General features: G+C 44.5%; 1 protein-coding gene across 2 annotated transcripts in view; it reads right to left on the bottom strand.

Annotated features, from left to right (window-relative positions):
* Positions 1–678: 678 nt before the first annotated feature.
* The window catches only part of TRAPPC10 (trafficking protein particle complex subunit 10), a 316,755-nt gene continuing 294,640 nt past the window's right edge, over positions 679–22,793 (bottom strand). The window contains exons 22-24 of one of the 2 annotated variants that reach the window (XR_013599693.1): positions 18,911–19,105; positions 3,465–4,136; positions 679–3,402 (exon numbers count right to left, since the gene is read on the bottom strand). Coding sequence is in view for 1 of the 2 variants with exons in the window: in XM_078656407.1 (XP_078512533.1) it covers positions 3,898–4,136; positions 18,911–19,105 (434 nt within the window). In the remaining variant the exon portion in view is untranslated. Of the gene's footprint in view, positions 4,137–18,910; positions 19,106–22,793 lie in introns of both variants that reach the window. The other variant, XM_078656407.1, reaches the window with a different exon arrangement.

Here is a 22,793-nt window from a genome sequence, read left to right as displayed (position 1 = left end):
TCCGTGCTTCCTTCCTCTGCTCACTACCCAGTGGTCAGACTCGTCCACCGGACTGCAGTGTCTACTCACCACCCTCCTGCCCTGTTCTAATATTCTTCCCTTATAGCCAGATACCGGCCATACCTCAACCTATCACTTTTGCTCATGAAGGGATTTCAGCCAAGTAGTGTTACTATACAATCAATCAGCTGTACCCAAACCCTTGGACTGGTGTTCAACAGGGGATGCCAAGCATCCTGACAGGGTGGTGTTTTGTTAGGATACAATCCAGTGCTTAATTTGAGCCGGTGGCTTCCGGGGCTCGGCACCAGCACTTAATTATCAACTCAGCGCTTATGAAAGTCATCCACAAGGTGGCACTGTCTGGCTAATTTAGAGCTGACCACAACAACAGGTATACATTAAAAAAAGACTATTACCTTTCGCCCAAGCCATTCTTATATTCGCCCAAGCCATGAATAGTCTGAATTGTCACATTTGTAGGTCTCTGATGGTTAGTAGTTTTGTTGGGGGGCAATGTGTGGTGAAAGCTGCAGTGGCCTCCCGACGAAAACCTCGCCCTTTTTCTTTTTAAACATATTAAGCACTACCGAATTACCTTCTTAGTGAACGGTCTTGGGCCTCAGTCCTACCGGAGCCCTTGCAACAGTTGGAAGAATTACAGACACACAGACCAAATGGTTTCCAGTCAAGACTTTACCAGTACATTTTCCATATCTTTAAGACTAGGCTTGGAAAGGGACTTGGAGCAAGGAAATATTTAAAACATTTAACACTTTTGCCATTTTCATCCTTATGAATTGTCCTCAGTCCAGGTGCTGAGGTCGTTTCCATCGGATGCTGTGTCCATGGGTCCCTTGACGACTGTCCAAGGCATGATAACACAAGGAGTAGAAGGGTTCCCCCATGCCAGACACCTCTCGTCTCCTGGCCAGAGAGGGGCTTCCTTTCCTGCCAGGAACATCACACTTACCACATCCATGAAAGTACAAGTGAATTGCTCCAGGGAGGTCATGAATCATAAACACACAGCATTAGTCAGATTGGACTACAGTGGACATTTTACCCTGCTCAGGAGCACTGCAGTCTGATCCCAGCTCTGACTGCACATGACCTCTATTAAACTCCACCCACATCCTGTGATAAACTTGCAGCTGCGCCCAGGTCTGGCTACAGAAATACTCTGGAACATTCTGTCCCACTCTCTGGCAGAACTGCAAGTTGAGCCAAACTGACTGCTTAGGGGCTTCCAGTTAACCTTCCACCCTCTTCCAACCACGCGATCATTCAAGATCTATCTGCACAAAGTATCCAGGGACATCCCACACAAGCACATCTGGGCTCAAGCCTGCTCCTATACGTACTTCTGGAATGATCCCTAGTCTCCTGTGGTCGAAACTGGTTGAATCAACCTCTTCCTACAGAGTGGAGCTTTAACGCATCGTCCTATGCTCACCACATTTCACACTCTTCTACGCTCCCATCTACAGAGAAGCTTCTGCAGCATTCATGGACACCTTTCATTGACGGCACAGCTGGTTTCAGAGATCTTCTAGAATATTCTCTATTAACCCCTCATCTGGCTGCAAGCTAGGCTAGTTCATTTCTGTGAGCTTCTTGAACATTCTACCCTCTCATCTGGCTGGGGGTTAGGCCATTTCACTCTTTTGAGCTGCTAGCACAATCTACCCCCATCTGGCTGCAGGATAGGTCCAGGTAACCTCTAATCTTTGAGATGCTTCTACCCTCTCAACTAGCTGTAAGGTAGGCCTGCTCACGTCTGTGAAATTTTACAAAAGGCTCCCCCTCATCTAGAACCAGTTTAGACCCAGTTGACTTCTGTGAACTTTTACAATAGCCTACCCTCTCTATTGCACCACAGGCTGGCCCAGTTCACTTCTGTGAGCTTCTAGAACACTTTACCCTCTCATATGGCAACAGGCTAGGTCCAAAGCACTACTGTGAGCTTCCAGAACATTCCACTCGCTCCTGGTTGCAGGCTAGGCTAGGTCACTTTTTGATGGTTTAGAAGATTCAACACTCTCGTTTAGGCTGCAGGCTAAGTTAGTTCACTTTTGTTAGCTTCGAGAACATTCTAGCCTTTCATATGGCTGCAGACCTAGTGTAATACTTTACAGCAATGTTTTAGAATATTCATGGAGGCTAGGCAAGTTCGCTTATGTGAGGTTTTCTAACATTAAACACTCACATTTAGCTGCAGGCTAGGTCACTTGACTTCAGAGATCTTTTAGACCCCTCTACTCCCTCACCTGGCTGCAGGCTAGGCCAGTTAACTACTGATAACTTTTATACCATTCCACTCTCACCTGGCTGTAGGCAAGGCCAGTTAACCTCTGGGGGATTAGGAACATTCAACTCTCACCTTTGCCTGCAGGCAATGCCCAGCTCCAGATAAGGAAGCCCTTCTGAAACATTTCCTTCTACATGTGAACAGACTTCATGCTGAACCTATCTCCATTTCACTGAGGGGTTTTAGGAACATTAATTTCCCACCACAAGTCAGACTGCGAGTTAAGAAACGTGGTCCTTAAAACGAGGTTTCTCCTTTAGTCTCGTTTGAGTCTAGGGTACACTTCTGGAACATTACTTTCCAGCCACAGATCATGATGCTGGCTCGCTTCTAGAACACTTTCCCACCCACAGATTATGCTTTTAAGGAAGCCCTGTTCACAGACCGCTTTTACTGTGGGTAGACCGGTTTCTGATACATTTCCTGATATATCTGCAGTTGTTAAAGAAGAGAGCTAGGAAATTCCTCCCAATCCTTGTCAGTTGGCATAGGTGGGGGAGTGAGTGTCAGTATATTCTTTGGAGCTCTCTAGTTAGAGGCTAGATAAGGGATACTAGGACATTCATTCTCACCAGAGTAATTGCTTGCAAATCTGGACTTTAGAGGAGTCTAGTAAAGAGGTTAGGTACTAGTCCATGTAACTTTCATTACTGTCTTAGGCAGGGATAGGTATGGTCTATGAGTATTCCTTCCGTTGTGCTGCTGTTTCGCCAAACTGTATCAGTTTAGACCTAAAAGACACTTGCAATTATCCTACAGGAGTTTCCTGCCAGTGAAGAATGTGTAACGAACCCTTGAGTTCAATTGCGGCGAGTGGAGTATGCCATCAACGGCAGAAGGCAGAGTTCACTTTGAGCAACTTGAGTTTCATTGACAAACACATTACCCAAGGATGGACCATGAAACTGCAACATCTGCCCATCATAAGCTTACCACCACCCACCCCAAATGAGACAAGTCGTAAACAAAAGTAGGACAGCTGTCAAACGCAAGTCATGATGCATGATTAAGTAGAGACGAAAACTTGATGCTCCAGGCATAGGACCACTGCCACAAGCAGGCCATGATGATTGATGAAGTAGAGACGTAGACTTGATGCTCCAGGCATTGGACCACTGCCACAAGCAGACCATGATGAAATAGAGACCAACACTTGATGGTCCAGGCATAGGACCACTGCCCCAAGCAGGCCATGATGAATGATGAAGTAGAGACGATGGCTGGAGGGTCTAGGAATTGGACCGCTGCCAATTGATGGTTGTGATGTCGGATTAAGTGCAGATGATGGCTGGATGCTACGGGCTCTGCACCACTGCCACACGCACAGGCCATGTTGTATGATTAAGTAGACATGGCAGGATGCTCCAGGCTTTGGACCGTTTCCACGTACAGGTCACGATGAGCATATAGTACAAGCAATGGCCGGATGTGCCTCCATCAGTTCCGTATTAGAGGGAGAGAGGAGCATGGAGCAAATCCGTCGAAGAGATACATTGTTAGGATGCAGGACAGTCAGGTGTGGGTCCTTTAAAGTGCATTTCATATTATCCAGCATCAAATGTTTGTCAATTACAGAACAGGCGCAGTCATGTGACATTCACCTCCAGCACGTGGTCGTCCTTGCTGGGGATGACTAGCACTTGCATGCCCACACTGGAGTTGCTGACCTGCCCGGGAGAGAAGGCCTGCAGCCGGGGCATGGGGAGGCCCTTCTGCTCCCCACTAGTAGCAGAGTGGATACTGCCTCGACTTTTGATGCTGCTGCTATCAGCTTGATCGTCCAAGTTCTTATCCAGAGAGAGGTTGTCATTTTCAATCCAGCTGTCTGTAAAACAAAATATTCTTAGTAAAACAGATGTCCCTTTATCAAGGCCTCACACAAGAAACAATCCTCAAAAAATTCATCTGCTGATAACCATACCACCTTCTTGGTATCTTCTTTGGGGTGTATGCTAAACATTAGTGTACTGTAAAGACACACCAAAAAGGACACTGCACTTGATTTTGCAAACCTAAAACACCACACATTTCAATGTTGTGAAAAATTTGCATCTTTTACAATTACATGCAATCTATGTTAAAAACAATAATAATGCACTAATAACGGTGCTTTACCAGCACTAATATTTATTCAATTACCTTTATTTCGGCCGTTAAAGCCATAAACTTATATACATGATATAAAATACAGACAGGAAGACAGTTAATAAAATTACCATAAAAGAGCTAGAAAGACACAAAAACTGGCAATGGAAAAAAAACATTTTCATTAATGATAAGAAAACAAGTTACTTACCTGTAACTACAGTTATCCAGTATTGGTGTCTTTCATAGATTCACATGCCTGAATCATTCCCCGTCGTAGAGGCGGGAGTCCCACTGTAATAATATATACAATAGCAGTGCCGTAGAAAATTATTTGTAGTAGGCTGAAAAGACTATAGGCCCAAAACTTAGCAGCCTATCTACCTCATTATGTAAAAAGAACTGAAAAGTAGTCCCAACCAATCAGCTGACAGCACCCTCTAGAACCTTCCCAACCGAGGCAGTTCTCCTCAGATTTTCCCAGCACAAGTGAGAAGTATGTATCCCTAATAAAGAACTGCCCTGCCGGGGAGGAGGGTGGGTGCATGTGAATCTATGAAAGATACCAATACTGGATAACTGTAGTTACCGGTAAGTAACTTGTTTTCTTATCCAGTATTGGGGTATCTTTCATAGATTCACATGCCTGAATCCGAATAGCAAGCAGTGACATCATGTCTGTTGTTAGAGGAAGGTGGGAGACAAACCATAATTGTACATATCCCCCACACACTATCACTCTTTACTGACACACTTCTTACAGCAAGCGCCGGGACGCCCCTTGGCTGGGGCAGCTGTGCGCGGTACAAGTTCATTTAACATTAACATTAACATTAACACAACCGGAAGGTTATAGAGCACTAAAATGTAAGTATACACATATGCAGAAGAACCTTCTTATACCATCGTTCATAATAAAGACAGCATTTGATAAACAGAACATTACAGTAAATCATACATATTTACATAACATCATTATAATGTAAGAGACCTTTGAAAAGTCTAACCTTAATGAAGAAGATGCTGCAGCACCGCCTCTCCAACTGCTGTATCATCCTGTAATGCCGACTGCAAACAGTAGTGACTTGTAAAAGTATGGACACTCTTCCATGTAGCAGCTCGGCAAATGTTCCCCAGCGTGACTCCAGCAAATAAAGCTGTCAACGCCGACATCATTCTGGTGGAATGCGCTCTGACCTTTCTGACTAAAGGTCTATTAGCCTTTCCATGACAGAATTGTATCACTGAGGATAACCATCTAGCTATAGTTGCTTTAGTTACAGCTTGTCCTAGCGTGACCTGTCCATAATCAACAAATAGCTGGTCAGATTTTCTTATGTCCTTAGTTTGTTGAAGGTAAAACTTTAGACATCGTTTGACATCAAGAGAGTGGAGGGCCTTTTCTGCCGGTGTGACAGGATCCGGGAAAAAGGTCTTCAACTTTACCGGCAGTTTTAAGTGAAATTGAGACGGTACCTTTGGAATGAATTTCGGATTGGTTCTCAATGTGACATAATCCTTTGAGAAATGTAGGAAAGGTTCTGAAATGGTGAAAGCCTGAATTTCACTAACCCTCCGGGCTGAAGTGAGAGCTAGTAAAATAGCCACTTTCCAGGTTAAGAATTTCAGTTCAGCTCTATGGATAGGCTCGAACGGTCTCCTCATTAATTGGGACAAGACAATATTGAGGTCCCATTCAGGAGGCGGAAGTCGAATTGGAGGAAAGGCTCGAAACAATCCTTTGAGAAATTGTTTTATCAGTGAAGATGAACATAGTGAAGGCTTGTTCGAACTTCTTCTGAATCGGGATACCTTAATAGAGGAGAATACCAGACCCGCCTTGGCTAGAGAAAGTAAGTAAGGTAGAATATCCTCAGGGGGAGCTTGAAGAGGATGAATATTATTTGCTTCGCACCAGCAACAAAAGCGTTTCCATTTGAAATGGTACGTTCTGATAGTACTCCGAGCATGGGCTTGAGACAGAATTGCTCTACAGTCTTCAGAGATTTGGAGATCTTTAAACTCTAAAAGTCAGGAGCCATGCGTGCAAGTGCAGCGATTGAGGATCCGGGTGCAGAATCTGACCTCCTTCCCTTGACAGCATGGAAAAAGTCGGTTTGAGACGAATTGGAGGTTGTCGAGAAAACAGGAGCAGTTCTTGGAACCAGTACTGCCTCGGCCAGCGGGGAGCAATGAGGAGAAGAGTGCAATGTTCCCTCTTCATCTTCTGCAGAATCCTTGGTATTAGCGGTATCGGGGGAAAAGCGTATGCATAGATTCCTGACCATCTCATGGACAGGGCATTCCCTCGACCCCAGTTGTGGAAATCTGCTGCCGTAGAACAGGCATTTGCTGTTTTGTCTTGTCGCAAACAGATCTAGAGTTGGTGTGCCCCAACTTTGAAAGATTCTGTTCACCTGTTCTTGTTATAGCTCCCATTCGTGGCAACCTGTGAGGGATCTGCTGAGGTTGTCGGCTAAGGAGTTTTGAACCCCTTCACATGAGCTTTCTGCGATAGGGATAGAGATCTCGTTCCCCCTTGCTTGTTTATGTAAAACATGCTGGTGGTATTGTCCGTACGCACCAGTACTGATGAGTTTGCAATTCTCGGAAGGAACGCTTGCAGAGAAAGGAAAATGGCTCTTAATTCGAGACTGTTGATGTGCTTCTGCCGATATTGATGAGACCATCGGCCTTGAATCTGGAGGTCCTGAAGATGACCTCCCCATCCCTCCATTGATGCATCTGTAGTCAGAACGAATTCCGGGATAGCCTGAAGAAATTTGAGGCCCGGAGACAGATTGCTTTCTTTCGACCACCACTGGAGAGCTTGCCTCATTCTGGGTGTCACCTTTATGCGATCGTCGAAAGATCCTTCTAGTTGTTGCCATTGTTGTTGTAATCCCTCCTACAGCGGCCTCATCCGGAGTCTTGCAAAGGGAACTAGGTTGATTGCTGAAGAACACATCCCTAGAAGAGACGCATACGACCGGACAGAAAGTGACTTTATTGCTGAGATCTGCTTTGTCAGTCTTCGAAGTCTGTCCTGACACTCCTGAGACAAGAATGCATTGCACTTTCGAGTGTCCAGAGAGGCTCCCAGAAAGGTTAATACCTGTTGGGGCTGTAATTGTGACTTTTTCGCATTTAGAGTGAGGCCCAAACTTGAGAATAGACACAGGGAGCTTTTGACCGTTTGTCTTGTGATCTTTTTCGATGGTCCTTTGAGCAACTAATCGTCGAGGTACAGGAAGACCTGTATTCCCTGGGACCTCAACGCTGCAGAAACTGGGGCCAAGCATTTTGTAAATATTCTTGGTGCCAACTTTAGCCCGAATGGAAGCACCTTGAATTGAAATTGGACGCCAGCCACTGTGAATCTGAGGTATTTGCGATGTTTGGGGTGTATAGGGATATGGAAGTAGGCGTCTTCCAAGTCCAGAGAAGCCATAAAATGCCTTTGTTGAGACAATTGAGCACATCTGCCAATGTCACCATGCGAAAACTCTGTTTCTTCAAGAATTTGTTGAGCCTGCGCAGATCCAGAATCGGGCGCCACTCTCCCGATTTCTTCTTTATCAGGAAGAAGCGAGAGTAAAATCCTCTTCCCTTCTGCGAGATTGGAACCTTCTCTATCGCATTCTTGCGAAACATGTTTAAGGCCTCTTTAAACAATAAGTGAAGACGAGGGGGAGGGGGACCCTTGGGCGGAGTCGTAGGTGGTTTCTTTAGGAATTCCAAAGTGTGCCCTTTTTCCACTAATTCTAGGACCCACCAGTCCGATGTGATGTTCCGCCATTGAAAGTAAAATGCAGAGATCTTCGCGCCCACAGGGAGGAAAGGATGTTGGACTGGCGTCCGGCAAAACTCATTGACGCTTGTTTGAATCTCGTCCTTGATTGTTTGCTCTTCGTCTTCCTCCCGGACGAGAGAAATTATTGGAGGTAGACTGACGATATGATGACTGGTAATACGGTTGCTTGTACTGTGATTGGTATTGCCGGTTCTGTTGGTTATGGTAACTTCCTCTAGAAGAAAAGCCACGACCTCTTGCTCCTCTAAAAGAACCTCTCTTGTACTGTAGAGTACCAAGCGATTTTGCGGTATCAGTATCAGTTTAGATGGCAAGCAAGGCGTCATCTATATGCTTACCGAAGAGCGAGTCCCCATCATAAGCCATATCGAGGATTTTTGTTTGAACCTCAGGTCTGAAGGAGGTTGCTCTAAGCCAGCCTTGGCGTCTGAGCACCGCAGCACCCGGTAACTGACAGAAATTAGTATTCGCAATGTCCAGGGCACAATCTATTATTTCTGAAGCTGCTCTTTCTCCTTCAAGCAGTATCTTACGTGCCTCTTGTTGACAGTCCTCCGGTATCAACTCCAGGAATTCAGACAGCTCCGACCACATCTGTCGGTCATAGCGGGCAAGAATCGCAAGAGAATTTGCTGCCTTGATAAGAGGATGCAGCGTTGATGGAAAACTTCTTGCCTATTAGGTCCAATCTTCTGCCTTCTTTATCCGGCGGTGTTGAGATTGGAGTGGACGGATTCTTGGACCTCTGTTGAGCGGCTTGAGATATCACAGAGTCCGGACGTGGGTGACCCACCAAACAGGATGGAGTGTCTGGTGGTGCTTTGTACTTTTTCTCTATACGAGGAAGGACTGCAGGGATAGAAGCGGGTGTCTTCATAATCTTTAGTCCTTCCTGCCAAATGAAGTCTATAATGGGTATGGCCCTTGTGATCCTCCTATACCCCTCTTTAAAATCATGTAAAAACCAGTCCTACTGCTCAATGGTAACTGGCAGTTCAAACCTTGTAGCAGCCTTTTGCATGATATTATGAAAGCCTCCAATGTCCTCCAGCGGAGAATCAGAGGGTTGTGGCAAAGGAGGTGAAGGCATGGGTATTACGTCATCATCCCATGGATCCGTAGGCGTGTTGTCTTGAGGCAGTTCACCTTCCTCTCTTCCATCTTCATCCGAGGAGGAAGTATCCTGATCTCCTTGTGGCGCGGGTTCTTCAGTGTGTCTTGGTGACACTGGAGGTTGCGGTGGAGGAGGTGCAGGTACGTCCGCTGGTACCGGAGGTACACTTTGCGTGGATGGTGTAGGTGGGAACCTCTGGCGATAGCCTGCCAACATGGCTTGCAAATCCTGTATCAAAGTAGGAGGGAGATGACTTGGCTCCTCCGAATGTGGAGGTTTGTATGGTTGTCTATAGAAAGGTGTAGACAACTCCACTTGGTAGAAATGTTCTTGCATATCCTCTTCGTTGTCCTCATCCTGGCATTTTATGTGCAATTCAGATGGATGGCGAGCAATTCCAAAGGGACCTTCATTATCTCCGTCATCCTCCTCAGATTCCTCTTCCTCCACATAAGACTCTAAGATCGGCGATGGCAACAGAGGGGAAATATTAGAGTAGTCCTGCCTATGATAGGTCTTCAGCTGAAAATGTGTATAGGCCACAGGTGAGACATGAGACACCTGAGGTGGAACAGGCCGGGGTCTTGTTGGCGGAGGTTTGGTGATAGCCGAACTCCTTGAAGATTTAGGTGTCTTAACAAGCTGCGCTGAGGGCGGCTGGCTTAATGGTGGAAGCGCCGTCGACTAGCTCGTCGTCGATGGGATCATCGATGGGGTCGACGGTGGTACTATGGATGAACTCTTCGTCGACGGGGTCTTCGTTGTCGAGGGGGTCTTCGTTGTCGATGGGGGTCTTCGTTGTCGATGGGGGTCTTCGTTGTCGATGGGGGTCTTCGTTGTCGATGGGGGTCTTCGTTGTCGATGGGGGTCTTCGTTGTCGATGGGGGTCTTCGTTGTCGATGGGGGTCTTCGTCGTCGGGCACTTTGTCGACGAGATCTTCGTCGTCGACGGGCTCTTTGTCGACATTGATTTCGACATCGGCAGGACTTTTTTAGTCGATGACTTCGTCGACGAAGGTATCGTCGTCGATGCAATGGCCGTCGACGATGATTTTTCGTCCTTAGTCCCTGAAGATTTCTTAGAGGAAATCTTAGCTGAAACAATAGGTGAGGTAATGGCAGATGTAGATACAGTCACCGAAGAGCTTGAAATGGCAGAAGTCACAGAGACTGTGTGAGAAGACACCAGAGAGCCAGTCTTAGTCTGGGCTGTACGCACAGTTGTTGATGATGATCCTGGAGAAGCTGGGGATTCCATAGGAGGAGAGGACAACCTCCTTGAGGGTTCAGACACTCCATGAGAGGATTTGTGGTGTTTGTTCCTCTCAGGAGAAGAGCTATCCCTTGATCTGGCTTTCTTGCTGGATGTTAAAGCCTTGTCCTCATCTGTGGAAGATGATTTGAGCCAAAGTAGAACCCTTGCCTCCCTGTCCCTGATGGTTTTGGCAGGGAAGGTGGGGCAAATCCTACAATCTTTCACAATGTGAGAGGGATGTAGGCAGTAGATGTAGTCCTTGTGCTGATCATCTACATGGACCCTCTTCTTATCACAGGTCCTGCAGGCCTTGAAAAGAGCTTTCTTCTCAGACATTCTGAAGAAAAAAGGTTGAAAACTGAGTAGGCACTCGGGGAGACTCCCTTCCTCACGACGTGCGGTGAAAATCTGAGAACTGCCTCTGTTGGGAAGGTTCTAGAGGGTGCTGTCAGCTGATTGGTTGGGACTACTTTTCAGTTCTTTTTACATAATGAGGTAGATAGGCTGCTATGTTTTGGGCCTATAGTCTTTTCAGCCTACTACAAATAATTTTCTAAGGCACTGCTATTGTATATATTACCGTGGGACTCCCGCCTCGACGACTGGGAATGATTCAGGCATGTGAATCTATGAAAGATACCCCAATACTGGATACAAGTAAATTATTCAAATGTGCAACCACATAGCACTCTAGAATTTGGCTAAAGCACAAGCCTATATCTATAACAGATGCACTTTTTTTTTAATTCAACGCATCATCAACTTTTTTGATAATTGTAAGCACATGCAGCATCATTGCATATATACGGAACTTTAGTGCGTAGCTGCCTCCCCCCACTGTCTAGCTGATTCACTTTCAGCCAATCAGAGTCAGTCTGCCTTAGCTCGTCGCTAAAAGGCATCTAAGTCTATTTTTATGTAAGAACTCAAATGATCGGACTTTGTGTATCACAGTTGGAGAACGACACATTATTATTGCAGTTTTGTATCGCACTAACCAGACTCACTAAGTCAGCGTGGCGCTCTACATAAAACACTTTTTGGTTCTGGTAATAAAATATGAATAATAATAAATATTACAAGGTATTGTAGCCTAATAAAAAGGGGGTGATAGATTTTGACCGTCAAGTACCCAAGTGTTAACAGGGAGTCTCTCGCTGTTGCGTGCAGTGCTGTAGATTCACATGCTCTGCATACACCTGCTATTTAGTGTTGGACTCAGACTGTTGCAACTTGTTTTTCTTCGAAGGAGTCTTTCGAGTCGGGAGGTATCGGTGATTCCTGTTATAGTTGTGAACATGCATGGGCACTGACTCCATTGCTAGATTAGTTTCCACTATCTATTTATCTCTCTAAGGCAAGGGTGTTTTTAGGGTTTAGGGGTGTGGGGGAGGGTATTTTTATCTTTTACAGTAGGTGAGGGTATTTGGGCGACAAGGGAGGTGTTTAGGGTGGGGAGAGGTATTTTAGGGGCAAGGGTGTTGTTATGGTGGGTAAGGGCTTTTGGGTGGCAAGTATATTTTTAGGGTTTAAGGTGGGTAAGAGTAATTGGGTGGCAAGGGTATTTTTAGGGTTTAGGGTGTTGTGTGCTGTTAAGGACGTCTTGTAAAGGCAAGCATAACAATGGTGTGCGTGGTTCGGTCATACAACCGATTAGGGTGTTCAAACTCTAGGAGCTCAGGAGCCAGATCGCTAGGTTGAGCTGCCTGCAGTTCGGATGCCTGACTCTGATTTGGTTCAGTGTGAGAAGGTCTGCACTTGAGTGGAGCAATGCATCTCTGGAAGATTTGAGAAGGAATGGTTTCTTACCTGTAATCCTAGTTCTCTCTCAAAGGAATCTCCATTGAAATTATGAACACTGAATCGTCCCGCTCACGCGCGGGGATCCCAGACCACTTCTTTACAATATATATTCTTGAATGTATCGACGTTCGTCTACATCTATGAACAATTGTCGATGCAGATATTTTTGAAACCTTAATTCTGACCCGTATGGTCAATGAGTCTGCAATCGACCTGCCTACTTTTTTTTAAAGATAGCAAAACTAAAACCAAGATATAAGTTTCCACATTCTCTTTAACATTACATGAAGTTTCAGAAATTGCCATTCCTGTACATTGTTAAAATACTGCTGATCTTTAGGCCTAATGCTGTCTAAAACAAGTCTGGAAGGCTGGATTAATAAGGGATTGACCAGACTAGGAGACCTTTTTGTCGGAGAAGGACGCCTAACAAAGGATGAGATATTTTATGCTTACTGAGTAATGCTGGAGGCTTAATGTTTCGTTTTAGACAGATAGCTAGCCTACTCACCTTAGCTTTACTGTCCTGTAGGGTTAGGGTTTTGACTTATGTTAACAGCCTACAGCTGTGGACAATTTTCTCTTCACCTTAAATGGATTACTTTCTTAAAGACTTCACATGACCCGCAATTTTAAAGTCAAGAGGACACGGGTATACATTTGCAACTGAAAAGACACCTTCTGTGAGGCCTAGGGACAACCCACTATAGTTTAGTAAAGTACACCACACACATACCCAAAATGTGCCCAGTAGCATACAACCTTAGAGCCATGCTTACAACACCAGTGTGAGATAAACTATGTTTAAGTGGGACACCCCTTCAGTCTGCGAGGCCTCCGGGTAGTTACGCGCTATATAAGTGCAATTTTTCATTTCATTTCATTTCATTTCATTTCTATATTATTCTACATTCTGCAATGTCCCAAAATCTTCACCAAAAGTCTGGAAATAAATGTCCACACCTTATAAACGTCCTTGTTACAGAGAATGTGTGAATCCCACTGTATTGCAACTATTTAACATGGGCACGAGGCCAGATATTCAAAGGTGGATAATTTAGTGTCAACAGCCTTTGTCACAGATTTCTTTCCAACAGGCTTTGAATTTAAGCCACAACCTACCTTCAAGCTAAACTCAACAATCCACATCAGGTGTGCTCAAACCTTTTACCCTGCTTAATTTGGAGCACGACTTTCACCCCAAAATGTTGTGATTTGTAAACAGTACACCGTATAACTTTGAACATGCACAATTGCCTCAACGTCTTGTGCTATTTCCATGCTTTGGACCCACATGTGTACACTCAGTAACTTTAAGATGTCATCTGAGAGGTCATTTAACATGTCATGAGTGATAATGCGAGGTCAAAAGCAGTGCAAGGGATGGCACAAGTTATAGTTCGCTAGGTAAACTATAACTGTAATTACAGTGGTTTTTAAAAGTTGGCGTGTGTGATATTTTAACACCTTACTATAACATCACTTTAACCTTTGTTTTTTTTGTGAAAACATTTATGAATACATAATGGGTAAACTTGTAATATGATCCGATATTGCCATCAATATTGTGGTTTGATGACATCAAACTACAAGGCCACAAGCAGAGTGATTTGTAAATGTCATCACACCCAAGATGTTAACATAGGATCATATCTTACCTGCTGTGTGATTTTTAGATTACATTTTATGTGAGGAGTCGTCTTGAGATAGCTGTTTGTTTCTAGGTGCAGGTCACAATGGTCCACGATTGGAATTAGAATGTTTGGATTTTGTTTAGCCTTCATTAATTTATTAGTGTACAAAAACAACAGACTGGGAGAGGATGTAGCCTTATGGCTAGAGCGTCGACCTCAACACTGGGGGATCGGAATCGAGTCACGGCAATGACGCTCAACATCCTGTGATTCTGGGCAAATCACTTAATCTCCTCGTGCCTAACAAAGATGAACGTGTCCATCTATTACTAAACTGGTGCTCACGTAAAGCGCTCTGATAACCGAATTCTCAGGTCTAGTTCATGCTTTATAAAACCCTTAAAAAAATTATAAAAAAGCACTGGATTTATGGGATTCTGTGAGTGCAGTAGCAGATTAGCCATAATTTACCACATCATTTGCAGATTTGGCAAAAAATGTGCTTACCTCAAACAGATAAAAATGTTGCTAGAGAATTTTACTGTATAATTTGTATTTTGTGCCGCATAATTTGCTCCCCATGCTGCGCAATCCCAGTAGTCCTAACAATGGTAAAGCTCTACAGCGTGGTTAGGGAGCGGTCAGAATGATGAAATTCATATTTCACAGGGATCCATGACATATTTAAATATTTTGCTTCTGAAATATAGATTTTATATCACTGTGGCTTGTGCGCACATGTAACAAACAAGAGTAAGCTACACATAGTAAGTCTCTGGCAAACATTGTGATCATTCATCAAACGGTGGCAAAGATATTCGCAATTTAAAATGTTATTGTCACCTTGATTGCTTGGCAGAACACTTGGCTTACTGACAGAAAACTTATTCTTCTAAACTTTGTGCACATTCATCACAAAGTACTGAAGCTATTAGCAAAAGTAGACTTTGTCACCCTCCCCACAGCTTTTTTAACTGGAGATTCCCTTGATGGGCCTGCACAATTAGTAAATAACGAGTGCATGCTCGACACGCAAAGTGTCTGCCAAATTTCATGCACATTAGTCGAACACAGCTACAAAAGTGTTCACCCTTTCAGGTCAACCTAGGCATCTTTTGTCCTAAAAATAATCTCAAAAACTACTGGCATGCTGCAGAGTGGAGTTCCATGTTCTCGCCAAATTTGGTCTAAATCCATGTTCTGTCATTTCTGGAGGCACCCCGAAACCTACTGGGAATGTCCCACAGTAGCAATTTAACTAGGCTCCGATAAAAGCCCTGGCTATGGTAGTTTAAACACTTATCTCAAACAGACCGCAGTTTTACAAGTTGATTAACATAGAATCTACAGAACCTCATTAAAGAGTTCGTTGCATTCTTAATACTGAGCTCTAATGATTTTACATTGTGTGAGAGACAGATTTCAGTGTTTGTCAACTTCTAGGAGATATGATCTTCTGCTGAACTCCTCACCACAGAGACTCTGCTTTGCCGGCACTTAGTGCCAGACGAATTGAGTGCATCTACCCACTGATTGCATCAAAAATGTGCGACAGGGATCTGGAACCCTCAATAAGGTCACAACTAAGAGGGATAACCAGCAGGAGGTCATCTGTGCAAGTGTAACATTTTATCCCAGAACATCCAACAAATCTTGATAAATTTGTGTGTGTGCGCGCGCATATGCATGTATGTATAGTGAACAGACTTGCGGGTCACCACAACAAAACATCAGACTGGTGACACAGGATCTGTTCTTTACCACACTGGGCTTGAACTTGCATGTCAGCGCGTCAAGAAAGACATTCAGCCTACACTTAGCACCGTTTATGGAAGGTTTCTTTTAGAAAGGAGTTATCAAAGCTTTCTTCAGATAGTCGGGGTTCAACCCCTACAATAGTCCGCATTTACAATCGCCGATATCACTGGAGCCAACATGAGTATATATCTTATCATAAATGACGGGCAGGGATCCCGGGAGCATTGAGTGCTATTCATGCCTTCCAATATTCCTTCCATCTCCATGGTCTGAATGATCGAGAAAACAGGAGCAGACAAGATTCAACTGGCTGGTGGATTACTAGTATACCTATTTATCCCAACGGGAGAAGGGTACATTTCTTTCTCACCTCAAACATTTTCAGAATAATGCTGGCCACTTTATCTGATAAAGAAATCTTGGATGGGCTCTGCAGATAATGACGCCCTGCCCCAGTCAGAAAATTCACAAAGAAAATAATCTGCCGTCTCTTCACACAATTTTTTTATGTTGGTTGTAATCTATTTAGTAAAGATTTTCCAACAAAAAGAAAGAAAACCAATACCAGACATGTTCAGAATGGCAGCCGTTACGCAGAAAGGACATACCTCATAGGCATTGCCATCAATCAATCATGCCATTTGTATAGCGCACTACTCACCCGGGAGGGTCTCAAGGCGCTTGGGGGGGAGGGGTATGCTACTGCTCGAACAGCCAGGTCTTGAGTTGTTTCCTGAAGGCGAGATGGTCCTGGGTCAGCCGAAGGTGGATGGGGAGGGAGTTCCAAGTCTTGGCAGCCAGGTAAGAGAAGGATCTTCCTCCGGCGGTGGCTCTTCGGATGCGTGGTACGGCGGCGAGGGCGAGGCTGGTGGACCGCAGCTGGCGGGTGGGCGTGTAGAAGGTCAGGCGGTCATTGAGGTACTTGGGGCCCAGGTCGTGGAGAGCCTTGTGTGCGTGGGTGAGGAGCCGGAACGTGATCCTCTTGTCGACGGGGAGCCAGTGCAGGTTCCTCAGGTGGCTGGAGATGTGGCTGCGTCGGGGGACATCCAGAATGAGTCGGGCGGAGGCGTTCTGGATGCGCTGGAGTCTTTTCTGTAGCTTGGCTGTGGTTCCGGCATAGAGGGCGTTTCCGTAGTCCAGTCGGCTGGTGACGAGTGCCTGGGTGACAGTCTTCCTGGTCTCGGTCGGGATCCAGCGGAAGATCTTGCGAAGCCATGAACTAGAATGTAAAGATGTCACAGCGTATTGTGGGGCGATAAGGGTGGTTCACACTAAATGTTAAACAGCTCTTTGCTGCAATTTCCCACTTCCTTAACTCTAGTATTGAAACAGGCAGGTTTATCAGTTTCAATCCTGCTTCTACATGCTTTCCGCAGACTATATGTAGCTACCATAGCTATATTTAATCCGGATTCCCTCCACTTCCTGGTGATGTGGTCTAGTTGGGCCTTTGGAGATCTAATTCTGCCATAGCAGACTGCTGTGTGGTCTCGGAGTTCTCTCATCGATTACCTTATCTTAAAGGACTATTTGGTTACATACAATTTTCAAGCAGATCTCTACAGATTCATTCCTTCCAAAGCAGAGATTGGAGTTTGGGTTTCAATTAGCAGCAGTTGACTAAAGAAAGAGCCTCGGTAACAGGTGCTGAAGGCTCGCTTTAAGGAGCAGAGGCACCACTTTTCAGACACAAAAGACTGCAGCATATCTGGCTACACGGACATTTACAAGTTAAAGTGCTCCGGTATCCCACTCATGGGTGAGACCATACCATTGACATTATACAAGAGGTCTAAGCGCTGTTTGACAAAACATGGTGTAGATGGATCAGGCCATCCATAGAAAGGGCTCTGCAACACCCACAAGCAACATTTAGTTTAACAGACAAGTGCCAATTTTTGTAACAAAATGGAGTCTCTTCTTTCCTCGAGTACTAACACTGCCCCTGTTGTATGGCCACAATTATTGAAGTATTTTCCAGCTGTGGCTTAGGACAAAATCATTTAATCAACCTCACCGAAATGCCTGCATTTCTTTGGTGTCAGTGGCATTAGTAATCCAAGTAGATTTTGTATTATGTAGAAAAATGTACTCCAGGAGAAACAACCCCCACAAACTGGTTTCCTCACATTTTTCCACATGAATGGCATTCTTACGATGTTTACTCCATCCCGGTGAATGCCCTTCATGTTGAAAAATATCCCGTATTGCTCCCAGAATATCCTAGACCTCAGTTTCCTGAATCACTTACATGCCTTGCTTTTTGTTTTATTGGGGAACCAGAATGCACTCACATTTTTCCACTTCCCTTTGCATCCTCTGTCTTTTTATGGAGGATGAACCCTAGCGTCCCGCCCCCATTTCTCTTTTCTTCCTTTCATCCCTCTAACCATACTGGTCCCATCACCTATATCGAGGAAATTCTTTCATCTACTCCTGCCCTCTACCCATAATTTTGTTTCGACCTTTACTCCCACTTAAACCCTAGTGATTTCCTCCGCCTGTACTCTACTACCATGAACCTTGGCTATATGCATACGTCTCTATTCCTATATATAGATGCTTGAATCTCCATGACTGCCTTTACCCATGTGTCATTACAGCTGCCTGTACTTTAGTACCTTTGACCGACCTACATCATACTTCTTCTACCACCACTTACAAGCTAATACCTCTTGCATGAATCCTCGTACCTTAACCCCTGCTAATACCACTGCTGCTCTACCCCAATCTATAGCCTTGTCTCTGTACTCCTGCCAATGACACAGAATGAGTGTGCTAACCTAAAGCCTATTATTTCAACCATACAACAACATAGTAACTGTCTTAATACCTACATCTTATTATGTCTTCTCGTTCTCCACTTCAATACTCTACCCCTTTCTTCATCCGTTTTCAATTGACTTCTTAATCCCTGCCCCCCAGCTCCCCCATTTCCTGTCTTTGTTCCTCATTTTGTGAGGGAAAATCGTTTCCCCCATTTGCAAGATCACCAAAATGAAGTTTGACCATACTGAGGTCATCAGGATGATGTTCTACATTTTGTTTTTTCTTCAAAATTAGTTAGAGCAGTTCTGAGTATCTTGCTTGCATTTAGATGATGTCTCTATTGGCTGCACATGCACACGAGCCTTACCTGCATCGAGCTGCATGGAGTGCGCTGAATGATGCGGGAGGTATTTAAAGAGTCGAACATCAGGAAATGGGAGGTAGCCAGCGAAGAGAGGCATGACTTCCATATGCACCTTGTGTGTTGCCCGAGCAGCAACTGGCATTGAGATGACTCCAGAACTCTTCCCACACACTGCCCAATTACTGCTGTTATCAACAACTGTGGAGGGAACATACAACTGTGAGGAATACCAGGTAACAGCAAAAGAAAAGTTACTTACACGTACTCTTAGTTCTAATATAGATAAATTATCATTAAAGTCTTAGGCACCGAATTGTCCCACCCACAATTGGGATCCCATAGCAATTTAAAAATATCTATCCGGGGAGGGAGGTAACTAACACACACACACTAACACACACACACACTAACACACACACACACACTAACACACACACACACACTAACACACACACACACTAACACACACACACACTAACACACACACACTAACACACACACACTAACACACACACTAACACACACACACACACTAACACACACACACCAACACACACACACACACCAACACACACACACACACCAACACACACACACACACACACACACACACACACACACACACCTAAATAGATAAAATCCACTTGTCCTTTGGGGACATGTAGTGCGGTGACAGATTATGGCAGCAATCTCATTATATAAGAGCACTGATATAGCCTCTCTGATTATGCCAGGGATCATACCATAGTAGTGCCTGAATACTTGCAATCCCCTTATGTTGCCACGTTACCACAGATCTACATACTGGGGCTGAAGGTAGTGGTAAGCAATAGCTCCAGGGTTGGAATGCCTTTTTGAGTCTGTGCAAACCGACTAACTTGCATGTTTTAAGGGTTTTCAAAAACTCTTCTCTTATCTTTTCCCATACTGAGAAATGTTGGAAATTTACTCCTGACAATGGCAGATGTAAACCTTCTTCCAGAGTTGTGGAAAAAAGTGGTTGGAGGGAAAGTAAACTTACAAAACTCAGATGTTAGCATGAGCAAATCTACACATGCACATTTGCTCATGCCAAAATGCAGTTCACAAATATTTTCCAGGAGTACTACTTATTGTCCTACTTCTGTAAATTTTTGAAAATTCACCAAAGCCGTATAGCTGCACTAAATGCAAGGACATATACCATGGGTGCACTTTTGAGACTTTCTTTAATAATTGGGGCCCTAATTTGGTCTGGCAATGACCATGACCTTTTGCGTTTATAAAAAATCAAACTCTACTCTAAACATTCCACTCTTTCACAAGGAGCATATCGGCACACAAAGTAGTTTTGTTCAGTGCCAGTAATTACTGTGGGAGGGTGTGCTTTTTGAGACCTAAACAATGTTTGCTTTTGCTACGGTTTGTTATAATGTTGAGGGCCTGGCAGCTCCCACACCAATAAGGTTTTATGAAAACCAAGCCAAAACAATTCACACATTGACAAAACTAAAAAGCTGACCACCAATTTCAGACCTACTGGCGTTGCCAAAGCGTGTTTATTTTTGTTTCCCATATTCTTATTGAAACTAGTTGCACTGATTTTCCATTATGAATATTTTAGGGAAATACGAGCATGTATCAACACGTGACTAACTGATGCTGCAAAGAAATGGTACCTGAAATTTTACAGTAGTTAAGCGAAATGTTTATCTGCTTTAATTTTTTTATGAACATTTTATTTTGGAAGCAAAGAATCATCAATCTTGCTTTCAAGCTTCTGCAAATATTTGCATCAAATCAGAGCGCATTCTGGGAGCATTATACATTGCCTCATATTGCTAAACTTTGAAAACAAGTGTACACATTTTTAGACTGGAACCACTGTCAGTAATGCAGTCAGAGCTTGCAACATTTACTTAGAGCGCTCACCCTAATAATAAAGGCTTTCAATTAATGAACCATAAATACAAGTTTGAACAGCATTAACATATGGACAAAAATATTACCTTAACTGCAGACAGTGCCCTTCCCTGCTCCATAATGTGGTACTGCAAACTGGCAGCCACAGGGTTTGTGCTGCAGGGGTCTGGGCCTACTTGTCCCAAGGACAAAATACACATGAAAACTTGTAGCCCTTGACCCCAAACAATATGTCCTGGGCGTCGGGCTAAAGGAATTCCACATCCCTGGATTTTGTATCAGAACACGTAGATTTATGAAGCAACATGCCCCTTGGACAAGTAGATATTTTATTAAATTCCACATCCCTGGTCTGTGTTCTTTCCCAAAACTGTACCTTTGTATCCACAATAGGCACATCTCTGGCCACAGGTAAACCCCTTGTAAACGGTACCATGGGTACCAAGGGCACTGTGACCAGGGAAGGCCTCTAACTGCTGCAGCACCTATTGTGACACCCTTAGAGGCCCTGTACCTTAACACCCACACCCTGCCATTGCAGGCTGCGTATTATGGTTCAGAGACAAGTGAAGATTCGACATGGCACACATCCCTGTGTGCCATGCCTATAACCCACTGCCTGAGACGGAGGTAAGCCACCCTTCTAGCAGGGTGCACAAGCCTCAGGTGAGTGTACGGTGGCATGATCAATGTACCCCTACAGTGTTTAAGTTTATTCTTAGATATTGTCCAGTGGCTTAGTCATCACTAAGCCACTGGAGTGAAGCTATCCTGGCTGAAGACGGCTGATAGCCAGAAACCGGTCCTAGGATGCTTTATTCCGGTCCAGGGAAGGCATGGCTTGGCAGTTCGGGCTGGACTGTTCCCATGAGGCACAGGGTCAAGACTGATTTGCATATGGCCATGTCTGAACTGGGGTGATTCGGTGAGCAAAATATCGATGGATTAAACCCAGATCTGTGACTGGGGTGAATGTTTTGCCATTGTGCAACATTCCGTCCATCATCTTGTGTGTTTTGCTGTTCAACATGAAAAGGAGTCATGATGTTAGGTAAGAAGGATGCAGAGTCCTCAGCACCAGTTTGTCAGGAAAAAAGGAAGTGTGGGGTGGGTGATGGAGGCTAGAGTTCACTCATGCTATGAGCTGAAGTGGTTAGAAGACGCAAAAAGCAGCTGTGCATAGGCTTGACGGGAGAAATGTAAGGACAAAATTAAGGTCCCATTATGGTATTCCAAACGGTTTAGGAGGGAACTTGTACGCAAAACCTTTAGGAAATTGCAACCGAAGAAGAGGGGATATAAATAAAGGTAGTTGGTCTGGTAAAAACAGAAAGGTCCAATAAATAACCTTTAATAGTGCCCACTGCAAGACCTTGCGGGGCCAAAGACAAAACAAACAAAAGATCAAACAATTTGGTTTGCAAAGGGTCTGTCTTACGGCCTCCACAACAGGCCACAAATTTGTCCCAGCACCTGGCATAAATTGCCCTTGTTGAGGGATGCCTGGAAGAAAGGATAACATCCGCGACCTCCGGTAATAGATTGAACGCTGTCAATTGCTGCCTCTCAGTCTCCACGCATGGAGGTGCAGAAGCATGTCCTTCTGCTGCAACACAAGATCCTCCCAGAGCAGTAGCCTGATTGGAGGACATATGTTCGTGCCCAGAAAATCTGGGTACTATAATCTCCTGGTCTAATCTGGAGCCAAAAAGATGACCTGGGCCTGGTCATTACCAATCTTCACCAAACTCAGGGCAGGATAGGCAGAGGTGGAAAGGCATACACAAGTCCTCTGTTCCACTCTAGTTGGAATAAGTCCCCCAGAAAGCTTTCTTGGAAACTCCAACGCACAGAATTTTTCACACTGGGCTTTCTCAACAGTGGCCAGCCATAGTTCTCCTCAATGTGCCACCTTGGGTCTAACCACCATTCGAGATCTGGCAGACACTGCTGGCTCAGTTCTTCCACCCTATCATTTAAGGAT

This window comes from Lissotriton helveticus, chromosome 8, assembly GCF_964261635.1.
Source record: "Lissotriton helveticus chromosome 8, aLisHel1.1, whole genome shotgun sequence".
Taxonomy (NCBI): Eukaryota; Metazoa; Chordata; class Amphibia; order Caudata; family Salamandridae; genus Lissotriton; species Lissotriton helveticus.
The sequence above is the reverse complement of the archived record's forward strand: the minus strand, read 5'-3'. Positions and strand labels throughout refer to the sequence as shown.